Source organism: Mustela erminea, chromosome X (assembly GCF_009829155.1).
Source record: "Mustela erminea isolate mMusErm1 chromosome X, mMusErm1.Pri, whole genome shotgun sequence".
NCBI lineage: Eukaryota > Metazoa > Chordata > Mammalia > Carnivora > Mustelidae > Mustela > Mustela erminea.
The window spans coordinates 10,979,308-10,999,765 of NC_045635.1; the positions used below are offsets into that span (position 1 = coordinate 10,979,308).

General features: G+C 39.2%; 2 protein-coding genes across 4 annotated transcripts in view; one reads left to right on the forward strand and one right to left on the reverse strand.

Moving 5' to 3' along the window:
- FANCB (FA complementation group B) overlaps nucleotides 1-6,845 on the reverse strand; it is a 367,435-nt gene extending 360,590 nt beyond the window's left edge. For both annotated transcript variants that reach the window (XM_032331173.1, XM_032331172.1), the window contains exon 1: nucleotides 6,740-6,845. The gene's annotated coding sequence lies outside the window, so the exon portion shown is untranslated. The remainder of the gene's footprint in view (nucleotides 1-6,739) is intronic.
- A 137-nt stretch (nucleotides 6,846-6,982) lies between these two features.
- Nucleotides 6,983-20,458, forward strand: part of MOSPD2 (motile sperm domain containing 2) — a 60,933-nt gene continuing 47,457 nt past the window's right edge. Inside the window, exons 1-2 of one of the 2 annotated variants that reach the window (XM_032330664.1) lie at nucleotides 6,983-7,312; nucleotides 7,474-7,543. In XM_032330664.1, coding sequence (XP_032186555.1) covers nucleotides 7,304-7,312; nucleotides 7,474-7,543 — 79 coding nt within the window. In that variant the 5' untranslated portion in view covers nucleotides 6,983-7,303. The remainder of the gene's footprint in view (nucleotides 7,313-7,473; nucleotides 7,544-20,458) is intronic. The other variant, XM_032330663.1, reaches the window with a different exon arrangement.

A 20,458-nucleotide genomic window follows, 5' to 3' on the forward strand; every position in this document is an offset into this window, starting at 1 on the left:
AGGTAACTGAATGTGTTAACAGCATCTATTAAAAGTTGTGGGTGGTCTGCTGAAAGTGACTGAAGACGTTTTTCTGGTTTAGGGAATTTCTTAAGGGTTCCATTTCTGTCTCTCTTTCAAACCTAGCAACCTAATCTAGTTTTCCCATTTTCTTCCAACCTCATCCCTCTGCCATTTTTTACCCTGTTGACTCAAACCTGGTTTTTTTTTTCTCTCACCCTTACACCCTCAACAATGACAACTGAGTAGTCAACAGCTCAGATTGACTGCTACCACAGCCCAGGCACTTGGGGTCCTGCTTTCCTGAAACAGGAGCTCATACAGACTCTGTGGCCAAAGTAAATGAAAGAAAAACAAAGGATTCTATGCTCTAGTTTTAAAAAAATCTCCATAGGAGTAATAGAAATAAATATTAAATCATACTCTGCAAAAACAGTGCAGCTTTGGGACATTAAGTCATTATTCCTCTTACTAGAGGTATGACTTTGGCCAAGTTACTTAGTCCCTCTATGCCTCATATCCACCTATAATGGGGTGAAGTACTACCCCCACAAGGTATTGAAATTAAACTCACTTAAAATAGAACCTCACACACACACACACACACACACACACACACATATACATATATATGTATATATATATAGTGCTTGATAAAGCTTAGCTGCTACAGTTGTCCTTATCATCACCATGACCAGCTCTGGTTTATACAGTACCCAGCCTTTGAAACGTCAGTACAGTTGCATACTTAAGTTTGTGAATGCTGAAAGGTCCCTCTCCACTATAGATAACTCTAACTCATATTCCTTCTTTTCTCCCACTTGGGGATCATTTACACCAGAAAATTCAACTATTTCAGAAAACTACATCATTTGTAATTAAGTAATGTTTTCCTCTGCTGAATGAGAAACAAACTGCAAAGGCTTAGGTTTTGTTCTTTTATTATAAAAATCTATCAAGAGTCCAATTAGAAAAAAGTTACCACTGAACCATCTACAAATTTAACTTAATGTAGCGTTTTGTAGAAATGACTTTAATTTAGAGGCAATTCTATTAAAATGCAGACTTGATTAGTCAGCATCTACTTTCAAACTGGAGATTCTGTGGCTTATTGTCTAATTTCCAAATACATCATTTGTTGCGGTTTTTTTATTAAGATTTTTTATTTATTTGACAGCGAGAGAGGGAACACAAGCAGGGGGAGTGAGAGAGAGACAAGCAGGCTTCCTGCTGGGCAGGGAGACCGATGTGGGGCTCGATCCCAGGACGTGGGACCATGACCTGAGCAGACACTTAACGAATGAGCCACCCAGATGCCCCCATTTGTTGTAGTTTTAAACGATGTTCACAAATTCTTTGAAATTCCTTCCATCAATTAATTCTTCTCTCCTTGAATGAGGGCTGGTCATTATAATTCACTTCTAGCCAACAGAATACGGCAGAAGGGACAACGTGAGACTTCCAAGACTGGGTCATAGAACATTGTGGCTTCCTTGTTGACTTGATCCTTGGATCACCTGCAAGGAGGGAAGCCACCTGCCGTATTATTAAGACACTCAGGCAGCTCCATGGAGATGTGTACACAGCAAGGAACTATAGCTTCCTGCCAATGGTCAGCAAGAGACTGGGGCCTTTTAACAACAGCCATGTGAGGGAGACTTCTTGGGATCAGATCTTCGATCTCCAGTCAAGTCGCAGATGATTTAGCCCCTGGAGAGCTCCTGAATCAGAAGAACCAAGCTAAGCTGCTCCCAAATTCTTGATCCTCGGTAATTTTGAGATATGTTTGTTGTTTTAAGCTGCTAAATTTGGGAATTATTTGTTATACAGTAACAGATAAATACATTTCTCCATGGTAATTTGTTTAAGTTGATGATACTGTTTTTGAGAATTTCACGAAACCTATTACTTGAAGCAACTGGAGAAACTGTATAATACAAACTAGCAGAAGTCACTGGCTTACTGGTTTGTTGTTAGGCAATTAATGCAAAGATCTGGGACAACAGGTATCATAAAGTAGTTTCAGCTTAAGGAGTAAAGAAGATAAGTAGGTAAATCAAAGGTGTGGCTTTTACTTATGAAACTATCTTTTAGTTTAAAGGTAATATTGTATTACAACAAAATGTATGAATAATAATTTATTTAAAATTTCCCACAGATATGTCAGGTCTCTCAGATTTCTAAAAGAAATTTCCTTTTTCAGCATTAAATGATACATGGTTCTTTTAGCATTAAAATGATATAATCTGGGGCACCTGGGAGGCTCAGTCAATTGAGAGTTTGTCTTTGGCCCAAGTCTGATCCCAGGGTCCTGGATTGAGCACCGCATGGGGCTCCCTGTTCAGCAGGGATCCTGCTTCTCCCTGTGCCCCTCCCCCTGCCCGTGCTTTCTCTCTCTAATAATTAAGAAAAATCTTAAATAAAATAAAATAAAATTATATAATCTGAGGTAAGTGTATAAGAACGTGTCTTTTACTACCTATTTGCATGAAAAGATTTTCATATTTCTTAAGTACTAAAAACAATCAAAAGTAACCTCTATACAGAAAAGGATTTTGGAAGAAATATGTGACACCCTTAATAGAGAGATAAAGAATAACATTACAGAGATAAAGGGCTCAATAAACGAGATGAGAAACACACCTGACAAAATAAACAGCAGGCTGGAAGAAGCAGAGGAAAGAGTTAGTGGACAGAGTAGAAGGCAGAGTAATGGAAATTAATCAAGCTGAACAAAAGAAAGAAAAAAGAATTCTGCAAAACAAGAACAGACTTGGGGAACTCAGTGACCCCCATCAAACATAGTAACATTTGTTATTTTACTATTAAATGTCACAACTAATGTTTAATCAACGCAATGCTCTGGTTCCCCAGTATCTGAATATGACAGGAGAATCTGATTGCTAAAAGGTCAGCACAATATCCCCCTTTACTAACCTCTAGAGTATGTACTGTTGCACCTTGATAAAGTTATGACTTAAGAAAATCAGACCTCTAACACTCTCTTCTTTCAATGCTACCAGCAAATATCTTAACTTAGAAACTACTATCTTCACTCTGTTCCAACTACCACTACAGTACTTCAGGCTTTCAACTCTCACTTAGGCTGATGTAAAAGCTTCTTAAATTGATCTTCCTTTCTCTAGGCTCTCCCCTCCAACTTAGCAATTTATTTATGCGACCTCACTTACTGTTCTAAAACACAAACTTGATCTGGAAACTGTCCCCTTCCTCAAAAACCTTGCATGGACCCTCTCCCCCTTCTCAACAGATATATATGTGAATTACTTCCTGGAAAGATTAGATGCTAAACACTGTGAACTGAACATACGAATGACACAGAGACAAAAGACTGCAACCCATTGTTATAAAGTTTATCATGGCATTCAAAGCCCTGTTATAATCCTAACCCAACATACTTGCAGCATGAGCTCTAGGCAAAATGCAAACTTATTCTCATGGATTTAGGTTCAAATAGATTTAAATGACTGTTTTATGAAAGGTCTTTATTATTGTTTTTTAAATTTTATTTATTTATTTGACAGACAGAGATCACCAGTAGGCAGAGAGGCAGGCAGAGAGAGAGAGAGGAAGGGAAGCAGGCTCCCTGCTGAGCAGAGAGCCCGATGCGGGGCTCGATCCCAGGACCCTGAGACCATGACCCGAGCCGAAGGCAGAGGCTTAACCCACTGAGCCACCCAGGCGCCCCGAAAGGTCTTTATTTTTAAATACTAGTGCAAAACCATGCACATTTTAAATATAAGTTATTTAAAATTGATCACCTTAAGAGTTAAAAATTAGAAGTCATTAATATATTTACCTACTAAGAAAAATTTTTTTCCTCAAACTTTCTATAATCTCAAGGCTTACTGAATTTGCATACCTGTGTACATTTTATTTTATACTGATGCAACATCTGTTTTAAGAGTAAGAGTTCGTAGCATATGTTCATTAAAAAAACCTTTGAGCCTATGGAATAAATGCTGATTTTATTTTTTTTAGATAAAAACAGTATGCAAACAAATGAGACTAAGGTCAATTTAGAGGTTCTAAGACCACCATAAACAAGCCCTGATTAATCAAACCCTGATTATCAGGGCACCAGACTTACTATTCCAGCCTGTTGGTCATCTGACTTTTTACTTATCCTTACAACAGTGGCTTACACCTTTATGACAGAAAACAAACAAACAAACAGGTAACTCAAACCGGTTAAGTTTTACCTCCTATTGTAGCTAATGGGGTGGGGAAGGGGTTGGAAGATTATTTATAAAATACTACATAATTAAATTGAGTTTTTCCTGTTCTGTATTACCATACATCATAGGTGACTGTACATATTTTGTACATAAAAAGACAATACATGAGTATACTGGGGAAATAATACATGCTGAGAGAAATATAGTAGATTGGCAATAGATTATCACTCTAATCCACTCTTCCCTACCAGCAGATAAAATCTAAAAATGTCTCTAAGAAACTGTATCAAGCATGGCAATAGAAAGTATCTTTGGAAAAAAAGGTAGAATAAAGATACTCAAATAAAAATTTCAAAAAAACCTAAGACCTCAAAACCTCAAAAGAAAACCCAAGAATACTAAACATTTTATAAGCATAATACGGATAGATGGACTTTTCACAACCTTTAGGACCTTATTTCCCTAAGTAAATTAACTTGGCTACAGAGTAGGTCTGCTGTTAAAAACGTTTTTCTACCTATATAACTGGAAATCATTTGTTGGAACCTACCCATAATCAAGCTCCATTTTCCCTTTTCCAACAACGCTTAGGGTATCTGAGAAGTAGGTGAACACAGGGGAACGGTGATGCACTAAGAGAATTAGGAAAGACTACGTTAAAGGTTTTCTGTGTCATCCTAAGGACTTCTCACTTTATCTGAACAGTGATACATCACTGAAAGATTTCAAAGACAGAAATCACAGGACTGTACTTCTGAATGACAAAGATCCTGGTGACAGTATTGAAGATGGGGGTAAGGTGAGAAGGGAGGCAGAGCCCATCAATTAGGAGATAATTATGAGTTCTTAATTAAAAGATGTGCCTTTGGAAGGCAACTTGGCAAGTCACCTGAAATACATATATCCAGCAATTTCATTTCTAGATATGAACCCAGAGAAACAATCTTACATACTAATGTACAAAGACATTGCTCTAGAATATTCATTGTGCTATTGTTTGTAACAGCAAAAAAGAAACTTCAATGACCATCAATAGAGGAATGAACAAATACAAATGGAATATCGTACTACAGTTAAAAATAATCAGATTGGGGCACCTGGGTGGCTCAGTGGGTTAAGCCTCTGCCTTCGGCTCAGGTCATGATCTCAGGGTCCTGGGATCGAGCCCCACATCAGGCTCTTTGCTCGGGAGGGAGCCTGCTTCCCCCTCTCTCTCCGCCTGCCTCTCTGCCTACTGGTGATCTCTGTCTGTCAAATAAATATAAATCTTAAAAAAAAATGAATCAGATCTATGTATATACCACCATGGCTTAATTTCAAAAATCAAATGAAAAAAAAAAAACTGAGTTGCAGAAAAATGTATTCTGTGGTACATTATGTATCTAAATCAAAACACATAAAACGACATTATGTATTTTCTGTTTACCTACAAAGGCTACATTCCCTGAGTGCTTCTCTGCCAGGTACCATTCTAAGCACTTTGGACTCATTTATTTCTCACTACATTCTTATGCTATAGGCATTGTTATCCCATTCTACAGATGGGGAAATTGAGGCATGGAGTTTAAGAATCTTCTCAAAGGCCTCAAAATAGGAAGTGACAGAGCCAGGATTCAAACCCAGGCAGCCCTGTCCAAAACTTAAAGAGCAAAGATTCTGTAAAGATTCATGCTAAATTCCAATGACTATTTATTCTGGAGAAGGGGAGAGATATCAGGTAGGGGAATGGAGCCAGAAGGAGACTTCAGCTAGAGCTGCAATGTTGTTTTTTAACAATGTATTCAATTATTTTTAAACAATATGTCCATTTCCCCCCATAAAAATCTGTAGCATATTAAAAAAAGTCTCGGTCAAAGATGCTAAAGTGTCAAACACGGTTGACTGTAGATGGTGAAAATATGGGGACTTTTCTTCCTGCAATTTCTCTGTAGTTTTTATTATCTTCCTTTTTTTTTTTAAAGCCCTGTATTGAATCGTTTGAATGCAAAACGACTTCCTTTCACTACTTTAGCCAACAACTACAGAATTGTTTCAGTGCCTTATAAACCTAAATCTTTCTGAAGTTTGGCACTTAATGTCATTGCACTGGATAACTGTCAGAGGGGCCCCCCTGTGCGTTGCAGGCTATTTAGCGATACCTACTAGTTGCAGTATCAGGCCCCATCCGGGTTGTGCCAACCAAAAACATCTCCAGACACTGCTAAACGTCCCCTGCGAGATAAAATTGCCCCAAGTTGAGAACTACCCCAGTTCATAAACTTTTAAGATGCTTTGCACCTTTTAAGTTTATATAACTGCTTTAGTTTAAGGATTTCAAAAACATGATCCTTGTTAAGTTTCTCACACTCCAAGTGGGAAAGATGCGGCGAGGGTGAAGAAAGCTTCAAGCGAAATAATCCTATACAGCAAGGACATGATGCACATAGGCCGCGGCACACTCGTTTCCATCCCCTTAATCCGCAAAGACGGGAACCAACCCAGCTCTGCCGCCCAGCCCCGCGAAGGCCAGGTAGGGGTAAGGGACGACTGGCCAGCCCTACCTCACTGCGCGAGGCCCTGCGTCCCAGAGCCGCCACTTTCCCGACTCCCTACGCGGGCGCGGGGTCCCTCCGCTCCAAACCTCCCGCCCGCGCGCTGCATCCTGGGAGATCCGGGCTGGAGGCTGCGTCGAAAGCGGAGGAGGCGGAGCCTGCCGAACCTTCCCGGAGACGGTTGCCAAGGGAGGCCAAGGGGGCGGGGCCTCCAGGGAGTGTTGTGAAAGCGAAGGGCAGGCGGGGCTTGTTCGGGCGGAGCTCCGCGCGGGAAGCTCCCGTGATCCGGCGGTAGGCGGAGGCGGGCCCGCAGTGCAGGGGACGTCGGGGGAGCGGAGCCCAAAGGAGAAGCTAATGGAAAGCCCGGCTGGGGCCTGGTTCCGCCTCCAGACCCAGGCGGCCACAGTGGATTGGACAACGCAGCGACGCTTCCGCCCGCCTCCCGGTGTCACGCGACCGTCCCCACCTCCCGCCCTTCTCTCTTTACCTCCCGGCCCGCCTGGCCAGTGATGAGATATTCGGACAGGTGGAGAAGTGGACACGGCGATCGAAATCACGTCCACGACCGCGACCATGACCGAGGTGAGGAGGCACCCACGCCGCTGCCGGCCCTCCCGGCAGACCCGGAAGCTTCCTCTGAAGCCCGGGGGCTCTGCGCCCAGGTGTAGATGGGTTGGGCTGGGCTGAAGGGAAGCGGGGTGGTGCGCGTGGTGTCTAAGCGTCCCTTCGTGTCTCCCTTTCAGTATCACGCCCAGAATAAAGCCAAGCTCATTTCTGAGACCCGACGGAGATTCGAAGCCGAATACGTGACAGGTGGGTACCGCGTTCTCGCTGTTGAGGCAGGTGTGCATGAGCGTCCCCAACTTTCCAATTTCCAAAGGTGTTTGCAGGTGTCTTTGGGAGGCTTTAGGGACCATTTCGACCCTCACTGTAATGATGCCCTGCACGTTTCCAAGGTTTTCTTTAACATAACACGCCATGCACACTGCTCCCAACTGGTCAGGTGATACGCCCGTTGCTTCCTAAAGGGTTAATGTAAGCTGGAAATTGGTCAGTTTCTAGCATCTCGAGTTCGTGGAACTTGAAGGACACTTTCAAGGCCCATGGTACAGGTGACACTGCCCAGTGCACGGTTTTCTGCTGACCTTTCACCAGCAACAATAGAGAAAAAGAATCTGGAAACCGCCATAATGCTATTCACGTGTACTTAATTGGGGATACAAATTCCTTGGATATTTTACATAATTCCTCTTCATATAACCCAGTATGCTACCCACGGAGTAGGCTTTCCAGGGCTGGAACAAGTTCTCTTTCATCCCACACTGTACCTAGACAAAGTACCTGTGAGTCCAGAATTGATTTATTGGTTGAACATTATGTGTTCATATGGTTGAACAGATGTCCCACATACTTGAAACTGATGATTTAATCCTTGTACAGTAATTTTTTAAAACCTGCAGGATGATTTTATCATAAATATGAAATATTGAATCCTGGCCCTGCCACTTAATAGCTTAGTTGTCTTTTCTAAGCCCTGTTTCCTTATCTGTGAAATATGAATAATTAGGTTAAGAGGAGTAACTAAAAAAACACAGATCAAACTTTCTAGCATGGGGTTAACGTATTGTAGGCTCTCAATGAATATTTTGTCCCAAGTTGATTTGGTTGCTGTGGAAGGGTTTAAGCTTCTGCATCTTAAATTCAGTGCCCTGTAGAGATTCTCTGCAACTTTAAACTGCCCTAGATTAAATGTCAATGATGACCTAGAACAAGTAAGGAAATGTGTTCCAAGTAACCTGGTCAGTAAATCTGTTCATCCTGTCAGTTTTCTTCCCATCCCAAACTTTGCACCAGAGAGTTGCAAAAGCACTTGATTCATGTTTAGCCCAGAGATCTCATTTAAATAATATAGGTGGTTCCAGTAAAAAGGTAATTCTAAGATTGCTTTCTATAGAAATGTTCTTATAGTTACATGGTTTATAGTATTTTAAGAACCCAGAACCTGACCTAATGGGCTAGTGTCTTCCCATTATTCGGGTACTCATGCCCAATGGAGGAAGCAGGATATATGTATACGTGTGTGTGTAGTTATGCAAGTTTAGCAATAGATAAGATCTTAAAAGTTATCTTGGTCCAGCCTTCTCCTCTTTAAAATGAAGAAAGTAAGATCTAGAGAGATTAAGTGATTCACTCTGAATCCTTGGTGTTAATGGCTAGGACTTGGGCTAGTTTTCTGAATTTCGCTGTAGGGAAAATCTTTTGGCAACACCATCATGTTGCCTTAGATCATGTCACTCCCCAACTTAAAACTCTTCAATACATTCCCACTATGTTTAGAATAAAAATCTCAATTCTTAAAAATTTTTTTAAGGATTTTATTTATTTATTTGACAGAGATCACAAGTAGGCAGAGAGGCAGGCAGAGAGAAAGAGAGGAGGAAGCAGGCTCCCTGCCTAGCAAAGAGCCCGATGCGGGACTCGATCGCAGGACTCTGAGATCTTGAGCTGAGTCAAAGGCAGAGGCTTAACCCAGTGAGCCACCCAGGCGCCCAAAAATCTCAATTCTTTATGGTGGCCTACAGTGCAGGGCCATATATGCTGAAGCTCATGCCCGCCCTTACATCCTAATTTGTAACCACTCTCTTCGCTTAGTACTGATTTCACCACTGCCCACAGTAAGAAACATATCACACATTACAACACATAGCAATCCCTCACATACTTACACATGCACACATAACTGGAACAAAAGTTCCTTAAAGAATATTTATTCAGAAAACCCATGACCCCTGTTGCAGTGACCCACAAAATTGACATCACATCCTATATGACCCAGGGTTTGAAAAACATGACCAGCCACACTGCTTCTTTTATGTTCTTCAAACAGACTGAATCTGTTTTTATCTTGGGACCTTTCCACTTCTCTTTGTTTGGGAGGCTCTTGCCCAGATAGTGTTCATGGCTAGGTCCTTTTTTTCTTTTCCATCTTGGTTTAAATGTATCTCAGAGGCCTTTGCTGATTACTGAATAGCCTCCCTGTCTTGTTTGTTTTGTCCCCTTTACAGCTCTTACCATAACCGGTAATTATTGTGTTCATTTGTTTACTTATTGTTCATTTCCTCCAGTAAAATGTATATGGGTCTGGGGAAGCCAGGGCAAGGACTGACTCACTTCTGTATACTTAGCACAGTTTTCAATATAAACTTAATATAGCAATGCTTAAATATATACATAGGAAGATTAATCTGAGTCTGCCTTATGAGTTGTCCTAATTGGTTCCCCATCCCATCTCCCCACCCCCAGCAAAGTCTGGCAAAGAGCAGCCCTCGCAATATGTTTCATAAAGACAAGCATTATTTCCAAGTAGAGCACTCTGTGGCATTAGCTATAGAAAGGGTTTTGTTGTTAAATATACACACTTGGGTTCGTGTGAATGGGTTACCTGCACAGCTGTTGTAAATACTAATTTAATTAATTTAAAGACTTGAATGGGAAAGGAGAAACCTGCAAAGACTTTTCTACCTTGTTTCCAGAGATACTGCATCAGGTAAAGGTAAAGTAGGCAAATGGTAAAAAGGGATTTTTGGTCTGCCTGTATTCACCCTTTCAAGTATACTTTTTAGAAATTGACTCAAGTGCTTAGAGAACCTGCACTTTCCTAATTCCTCTTTCATTTCACCCTTTCTGTTGTCACTAACAATATTTTGTTAAAAAAGACGCTTAAGGCTGACTTAAGCAAACAAACATGACGTTTTTCCTAAAAGAAAATATTATCTGCAAATACATCACTTTAAGCACTAGCTATACTCCAGAAACTCTTTTGGAGGTAGGTGCTTGGGAATTCCAAGCACATTTTTGTTTCCATAGGAATTAAGTTGCCAGTTATGGATAGATTTGTAGCTGTCAGAAAGAATAAAAGTTCATAATTGTTTTATGCGTTACAAGTGGTCCTTTTTTCCTCACTGTTTCTGTGAGAAATTCCATGCTGAGTCTCAAATGAGAAACATTTCCCATTCTCTTCCTCCTTCTGGTGGCCAAGGCAAGAGACTACTCCCTTGTGACAGTAATTTATTTGGTTCCTCAAATACTCATTATGTGCTTAATTCTGAAAGTAGTGTGTCCTTACTAGAGAAAGAACTGAAGAAGGATAGAGCCCCTTCCTGAACTACTACACTCTAGTAGAGGCATTAAGACAGAGCTAACTGTTAGAATTCAGGAAAATTGTATCAAGAGGAATAAGTGCTAAAATCATTTTTGTAGAAGTCAAAGACAAGGAAAAAAATCACACGTGGTTGGGGTGATTGGGTTAGCACCAAGTGAGAAAACAGAAAAGGTGGAACTTTGGAAAATGGTAGAACTTGGGAAGGTAGAGAATGTGATCCAGATGGATCAAAAAGTCTGAGCTAGGGCGCTGTAGTGAGCAGGTACAGGGCATGTTCAGGAAGCCATGGGAAGTCCGCTTTGATGAGCTCTAAGAGGAGGGTAAGCACACCTGCTGAAAACAGTGGGAATGCAGTGTAGAGAGCTTTGAACAAAAACGATGTTTGTACTTCAGTGAGTTTGGAGAGCAGTTGAGGGATTGGTGTGTTTTCTTATTTTAGGTTTGTTTCTTAACTTTACAAGTGTATGAATTCATTTGAATAAATTTGGATGATACCAGAAAAGCCGGAAAAGTCTCCCATAAGCTAACCATCCAGAGATAGCTCTGCTAACAATGGAGGCATTTTTTTTTCCATTTGGTTTTTGGTTTTATTCTTAATGGGCTCCACACCCAGCATTCAGCCCAGCAGGGGGCTTGAACTCACGATCTTGTGACTGAGACCTGAGCTGACATCCAGCTGGGACACTTAACCAACTCAGCCCCCAGGTGCCCTCTATATGTTTTTTTTTTCCCCTGTATGTTAAAAAGTACTTAAAAGACTATCGTGTATGTAATTTTAGGGCTTGCATTTTATACTTGACATGATCAAGTTTATTTTCCCTAGATTGATGAAGTAAATAGTGTTTTTACATTACTGTTTAATACTCAGCTCTGTAAAAAGAGCATTTTCTTTTAAATACTTCCTATTTGGATATTTATATTCCTTCCAGTTTTTTGTGCAGTAGTTCAGATTGTTTCCTTAAGATTCATGTCTAGAACCAGAATTATTGGTTTCAAGAGTATGAATATTTTTAAGACACTTCATGTATGTGCTACCTTTTCCTCCCCAGAAGTTGCACCAAGCTTCATTCCCACCAGCACATGTGATAGTGTTAGTCTTACCACAGCCTTACCCACGTGTGGTGTCATTACTCCTTAACTGATGGTTCTTTGTTTTAGTTTGCATCCTGGTTGCTAGTGAGAGTAAATTTCTTTTCAGATACTTACATCGGTTTGTAGTTCACATTTTTTTTTCATTACTATGGCTTTTAAAATTGTTTTGGGCTTTTCTTATTTATGTCACTTTCACTTTTTTCATTTCTAAAAATTTTTTTTATTGTGTGATGTTAGTCACTGTAAAATACATCATTAGTTTTCAGTGCAGTGTTCCAAGATTCATTGTTTATGTACAACACCCAGTGCTCCATGCAATCTGTACCCTCCTTAATACCCATCACCGGGCTCACCCATCACCCCACTCCCCTCCCCTCTAAAACCCTCAGTTTGTTTCTCAGAGTCCACAGTCTCTCATGCTTTGCCTCTCCCTCCAATTTCCCCCAATTCACTTTTCCTTTCCTTCTCCTAAAGTCCTCCATGTTATTCCTTATGTTCCACAAATGAGTCAAACCATATGATCATTGACTTTCTCTTCTTGACTTATTTCACTCAGCATATCTCCTCCAGTCCCATCATGTTGATACAAAAATTGGGTATTCATTCTTTCTGATGGCTGAGTAATATTTCATTGTATATATGGACCACATATTCTTTATCCATTCGTCTGTTGAAAGGCATCTCAGCTCTTTCCACAGTTTGGCTATTGTGGACATTGCTGCTATGAACACTGGGGTACATATGGCCCTTCTTTTCACTCTATCTGCATCTTTGGGGTAGATTACCCAGTAGTGCAATTGCAGGGTCATAGGGTAGCTCTGTTTTTATTTTTTTGAAGAATCTCCACACTGTTTTCCAAAGTGGCTGCAACGATTTGCATTCTCACCAACAGTGTAAGAGGGTTTTTCTTTCTCCACATCCTCTCCAACATTTGTTGTTTCCTGCCTTGTTCATCTTTGCCATTCTAATGCCTGGTGTAAGGTGGCATCTCCGTGTGGTTTTGATTTGAATCTCTCCGATGGCTAATGATTATGAACATTTTTTTGTGTGTCTGTTAGCCATTTGTTTATCTTCATTGGAGAAGTGTCTGTTCATGTCTTTTGCCCATTTTTGACATGATTATCTGTTTTTTGGGTGTTGAGTTTGAGAAGTTCTTTATAGATCTTGAATATCAGCCCTTTGTCTGTAGTGTCATTTGCAGATATCCCTTCCCATTCTGTGGGTTGCCTCTTTGTTTTGTTGACTGTCATTTGCTGTGCAGAAGCTTTTGATCTTGATGAAGTCCCAAAAGTTCATTTATGCTTTTGTTTCCTTTGCCTTTGGAGACATGTCTTGAAAGTTTTTTCATGTTTCCAATTTATTCAAAACTACTCATTCCTTTGTGGTTTCTTTCATTGCCATTAAATAATTTTCTCTCATTTGATAATTTCCTTTTAATTTTTGCTTTTTCTTGGTTTATTATTTTTTACAATTTGAAATATCTTTTAAGTACAGATTATATGAAATATTAATAAAGTGAACACCCATGTACTTAACACTGCCATTCAGGAGCATTTGTGTCCTGCATTTTGTGTTACTCATTCTCTTGCTTTTCATTAGCTTTACTGTCTATGATGTATTCTTCACCAGTACTTTATTAAGTTTAGCTGTTTTTGAACTTTAAGTGAAAGCTGAATGTAGGAGCACCTGGATGGCTCAGTGGGTTAAGCCTCTGCTTTCGGCTCAGGTCATGGTCTCAGGATCCTAGGATGGAGCCCTGCATCAAGCTCTCTGCTCAGCAGGAAGTCTGCTTCCCCCTCTCTATCTCTGCCTGCCTCTCTGCCTGCTTATGATCTCTCTCTCTCAAATAAATAAATGAAATCTTTAAAAAAAAAAAAAAGCTGGGGCACCTGGGTGGCTCAGTGTGTTAAGCCTCTGCCTTCAGCTCAGGACGTGGTCTCAGGGTCCTGGGATCAAGCCCCACATCGGGCTCTCTGCTCAGCAGGGAGCCTGCTTCCCTCTCTCTCTCTGTCTGCCTCTCTGCCTACTTGTGATCTATCTGTCAAATAAATAAAATCTTTAAAGAAAAAAAAATGAATGTATTTTCCATGACTTGATTCTGCTACTCAAGAGTCATTTGTATTGTCTAACATAAGTGTAATTGATTGCTTTTGATAGCTGCATAGTAGTGCATGGAATGAAAATATTAGCTGGTGAATTGGGGGTTGTTTCTAGGCTTTGCCATTATGTGCAGTGCTGCTACAAACATTTTTAAACATGTCTGGTGCCTAGACTTTCTCTAGGGCAGTGGTTCTCAAAGTTGGTCCAGGAACTATAGTTCCTTCATACCATTTCAAGGAGCTTGAGCTGTCAAAACAACTTTTATAACACCAAAGCATCATTTTCCTTTTTCACTGTCATTCTCTCACAAGCATACAATAGCGTTTTCCAGAGGTTGCATGGCATGTGGTGATGTCATTGCTCTGACAGCCATTAGGATATGTGCTTATGTGTTCTCATGTTTAAAACTTTCCTCAGTTCTAATACCCAATAGAATAACTACTGGTAAATATAACCCATATAAACAAACAAACAAAAACCCTTTGGAGTCTTCAGTTATTTTTAAGAGTGTAAAAGGGGTCCTGAGAACAAGAAGTTTGAGGACTGCTGTTCTAGGGTTTGCACCCAACAGTGAAATGTGTGGGTCATTGATGAGGCACGTGTTCAACTTTACTGGTTCCCAAAGTGATTATTCCAGCTTTCATTTTAACCAGTGGTCCTTGTTTTTCCACACTCTAAAATTTGGTGGTGGTGGTGGTGTTTCTTTTTTTTAAATTTTTGCCCATCTGATTAAGGTGTAGGGTTAACTCATTATGGTTTTAATTTGCATTGCTTTGAGTACCAACGAGACTGAGCATTTCTTCATATCTTTATGGGCCATTTGGCTTCTGCTTCCGTGAAAATCACTCCAACAGGCTATTGGGCCATGTTCCTCCATATAAATTACAGGATCAGCTTATTATGGTTCTGCAAAAAACCAGCTGTTGTTGGAATTTTGAATGGAATTGTATTAAATTAGAAGACGACTTCTGGAAGGCTTGACATCATCAGGGCTGTGTCTTCCTAACCAAGAATCTGGGATATCTTGCTAAACTCTTCCTTATAGAAAGATTTATTGTTTTCTCCATAAAGTTTAACTCAGTTTTGTTAAATTCATTCCCGGGTACTTACATGTTTTATTTTTGTGGTGGTTTAAATGGTACCTGTTCAGAAATTATTTTCTGATTGTTCATGGTTAACAAAGTACATTTGACACTTTTACATTAATATTGAATCAAAAACCTTACCAGCTCTTACTAATTTTGACAATTTATCTCTAGATTAGTTTGGAATTTCTCTGCAGGTACTGACATCAGCTTGAAATAATGACAGTTTTCTATCTTCCCAGTTCTTACAACTTTAAATGCTTTTACTTTATACTGGCTGGACTTTAGAACACTGTTGAATTGAAGCAGTAAGAAAAGCCTACTTGTTTTGTTCCTGATCTTAGAAAGATAGCCCCAAACATGTCACCATCAAGTATGATCTCTGTAGATATCCTTTATGAAAATGAAGAAGTTTCCATCTACTTATGGTTTGTTCGTTTGGGTTTTTGTTTATTGTTTTGTTCCCATCGCTACTGATGGTTGAATTTTATTTACTAAATGTATTTTCTTCATCTGTTGAACACATTTATTGTATCTGATGAGACATTCACTTGTTTTTTTTTCTTTTTTAATCTGTTAATATGGCAGCCTCTATTAATCAGGTTTTTAAAATACATTGCTGTTTTCAGTTAGCTGACATTTTATCTAGGAGTTTTACATCTGTATTCATAAGTTAATCTGTAATTTTCCTTTCTTATACTTCTCTTGTGCAACTTTGACATTAAGATCATGCAGTCTTCGTAAAATGAGTTAAGAGTGTTTCCTCTTTTCTACTCCATGAAAAATAGTCATTGTGTAGTTCTGACCTATTCTCCATGGTCACCTCTCCCCCCATTTCTTACGGTTTTATATGTAAGTGTTTGTCTACATACCATATAGTTACTAGTATCTTTATTTACCATCCCTTCTTGAGTTTTGGATCTTGTATCTGGGACCATAATATTGTTTCACCTGAAATATAACCTTTAGGTTATTCTTTAATATCTTTCTTCTGTCTTCCTTCTTTTTTTCCCCCATTAAGCAATTAACCTTGAAGAGTGCCTTCATTTTATTAGGATGAAGGAGACAAAGTGATTAGAGAAGTAGAAGAACCAGGATGATCTCAGAGAATTTCAGGGACAGGATGATTAGCAGTGATGGGAGGGAACCTCTGTAGGTAAAGGGTGCATAAAACGGGGATTGTCCTTATCAACTGCCCTCTCTGGAGAGGAAGAATAGAAGGAAAATGACATTTAAAGTGTAACTACACTATTGAATGTTTTACATAAGTTCTCTGGATCCACTCAGGCTTTATTCCTCTTTGTATCTGCAATACCTGTCTCCATTTTGAGCTAGCCTATAGTGGGAGATCGTAAGTTAGTCCTCAAAGCTAATGAGTTATGTACTATCCCCCAATAGTGGAAGCCTTTAAAAGATAGGTAAACAGGGGCGCCTGGGTGGCTCAGTGGGTTGGGCCACTGCCTTTGGCTCGGGTCATGGTCTCAGGGTCCTGGGATCGAGTCCCGCATCGGGCTTTCTGCTCAGCAGGGAGCCTGCTTCCCTCGCTCTCTCTCTGCCTGCCTCTCCATCTACTTGTGGTTTCTCTCTGTCGAATGAATACATAAAATCTTTGAAAAAAAAAAAAAAGATAGGTAAACAGACACTTGCATTTTCTTAAATTTTCTTCCATCTTTAACATTCTCACAGTTAACCTTTTAAAGTTGTCATGATCAGAGCAAGAGGAAGAGATTTTAGGAGTTTATCAATTTTTGTCCTTTTTTTACCTATCTAAAAATACCAGCCCTCTGTCATAGAGACTATAAGGTTATAACTTTTTGATACTATATTTTATTTTTTATTTAAATTCCATTACTTAACATAGAGTGTATTATTAGTTTCAGAGGTAGAGTTCAGTGATCTGTCAGTATTATACCCAGTGCTTATCACATTACCCGGGTACCCTATTTACCCCTCTCCCCTCCAGCAACCCTCATTTGTTTCCTATGATTAAGAGTCTCCTATGTTTTGTCTCCCACTCTGATTTTATCTTGTTATATTTTTCCCTCCCTTCCCCTATGATCTTTTGTTTTGTTTCTTTAATTCCACAGTTGAGTGAGATCATATGATCATTGTCTTTCCCTGATTGACTTATCTTGCTTAGCATATTACCCTCTATTTCCTCCATGACATCGCAGATGGTAAGATTTTGGTTTTTGATGGTTGAATAGTATTCCATTGTGTATATATATATACTACATCTTCTTTATCCATTCGTGTAAGATTGTAACTTTACATGGTGACTTGAGTGGTAAATTGGTGATAGGATAGAGAATTGATAGACCTTATTTTTGAATCTTTATTCTCAGTAATGACTTTTATCAGTGCCTGGCAAATATGTTTTTTACTTACCTCTTTAAATTGTTGATACCTGTTCTTCATATATGTTCATCCTGAATGTTAACTGAGATATGCAACTTTAAAGAGTCTGTCACTAGTATACTGTCACTTGTTAAGATATCAGCTTGTATTTAGTGAAGTGTTATTTAAATATAATGAAATATTACTCCGCCATCAAAAAGAATGAAATCTTGCCATTTGCAACAATGTGGATGAAACTAGAGTGTATTATGCTGAGTGAAATAAGTCAAAGACAAATATCATATGATTTCGCTCATATATGGAATTTAAGAAACAGAACAGATGGGAGCACTTAGGGAGCTCAGTCAGTTAAGTATCTGCCTTCAGCTGACATCATAATCCCAGAATCCTGGGATTGAGTTTACCATAAATATGGACAAATTTAATACTTATTAACAGAACAGATTTTTAAAAATCTTAATTGCATTCTACCTACAAGACACTAATGTAGAAAGGTTGAAAATAAGGAGATGGAAAAAAGTGTACAAAACAAAGTGTACTAACCAAAAGTGATAAATATCTTGGCTGTACTTTTGTTAGACAAAATATTTAGAGTGAAAAATAGTACATTTAAAAAGGAATTCTCTGGGACACCTGGGTGGCTCAGTTGGTTGGACGACTGCCTTTGGCTCAGGTCATGATCCCGGAGTCCCAGGATCGAGTCCCACATCCGGCTCCCAGCTCCATGGGGAGTCTGCTTCACTCTCTAACCTTCTCCTCGCTCATGCTCTCTTTCACTGTCTCTCTCTCAAATAAATAAATAAATAATCTTAAAAAAAAAAGGAATTCTCCTGTTGATTAATGGAACTCTGAAAAGGTATAACATTTAGAACTAACAACATAAGTATCTCACAGTATAGCCTTCACATATATAAAGCAAAAGCTCCCAAAATTATGAGAGAAATTCCAGAAATACACAAACATGTTGAAGATTTTAACAGACCTCTTTCAGAAATAGATAGAGCAAGCAGGCAAGAGATCCTTAAAATTTTGTTAGGTAAACTCTACCCCCCAACATGGGGCTCAGACTCAGGACCCTGAGATCAAGAGTCTCCTGTTCTACGACTGAACCAATCAGGCTTCCCAAGATTTTAGATTCTAACACAATGAACAGAGTTGATCAAAGATATATATGTATGTATATATATGAATGTATAGTCCCTTCTCAACAAATTGGGAATATATATACTTTAGAAAATATATTTGTGCTCTTGGAGCTTTTGCAAACTTTCACCACATTATTAAGTCATAAAAGAAGTCTCAGAAATTCCAGAGCAGCTACATCATACAAACACATGTTTTCACACCATTAAGCAACCATATTAAAGTCACAATCCTGAGTTTTGGCACCAAAAAACAAAAACAAAAACAAGTCAACCAGGTACTTAAATCAAATGTTAGGAAACTAAAATAACACACCTCTGAATAAGCCACAGGTTAACAACTTCCTTGTATTGTGTGTAATTCTTAGCTCTGCTAAATAACAATTGGGTTAAAGAGGATACAATGGAAATTACTCGTTAAAGCTGAGCAACAGAATATCTGTGGTTTTACATTCGTTGATTAGAAAACAAGGCCCAAATTAAAATCAGCTAGAGATTGAATTCAAGGAGCTGCAAAATGAACATAAGTAAATACAGAGAAAATAGAAGGAAACAAATAGGAGCGGGTATTCATGATATAGGAAAGAAGCTACTCAATGTAATAAACATAAACTGGTTTTTTGAAAGAACTAGTGAAACAGACAAGCCTAGGATGACTGATTAAGTGCAAAGGAAAAACACAAAGACACAAGGAGCAAAAAAGCAGACATAATTAAAGATGTGGTAGAGATTATAAAAATCATAAAAGAATACAATCACCAGCTTTATCACAGTAAGTTATAAAGCTTAGATTAAGTGGAAAACTTAATGGAGTAGAGAAAAATCATCTCACATTGTCTCAATGAGAAGTAAAAAGCCTACTTGGATCAGTAACCATTAAAGAGGCTGAGTCAGCAGCCATAGGTCCCTACCACTGTCCCTGTTGCAGAAAGACGTGCACACAAATAAGGCCCAGGCAGTTGGCTAGTCCCAGGACACAAAAATGAAAATCAGAAAATGTAGCAGAGGAGCTTACTACCTTGATAACATGCTTCTCAATGACATTTCTGAATAGGTCTGGTTCAACAATCAGCCACATACAAAAAGTAAACACTGAGAAGTCTTTCATCTCGTGTGCCTCTTCTGCCCCTTCTCTTTTCTCTTTAGCTAACCATATTTGTTGTCTCTTTCTTTTTTCTATACTTCATTGAGCAAATAGAAATATATATGCATTAACAAAATTAAATGAGGAAAAGCTTTTATTTCAAGGAGGAAACCACACAGGCTATAATTCAACGTTGTGTAAAGCAAACAAAACGACGCAAACAAGGAAAACTTTCTTTGCTCTAAGTAGATCTTCTAAAAACAACAAATGGTACGTCTAACTGAAACTTCAAAATAACTCCCATAAAGTCAAGGGAAAGACAGTGATCTCCACTATCATTTCTAAAATTCTACAGTATGTTGTCGCACCACGTGAGGGTAAGAGGATGAAGAAAAGAACTCAAGAAGCAAAGGTATGGGGGCAGGAGGAGCACTGAGGAGGATGTCCAACAGTGCTAAGTTTATTCAAAGCATTAAGGCTGTATATATAGTGATAGGAGAAGCAATACACATGTGTCTAGTTAAACAACCATGAGTTCCCATAATAAGTTTCACATTTAACTATAAGCAGACCTCGTGATGCCAAACAGCTGATGCCAGTACAATGTTCTGTATTGATACAGCAAACCTCAAAGTAATTTATGGGCTGTACTAGGGCAGCAAGGACCAGCAATGAACTTTTGACCCCAACCGAATTGTTCTCTTT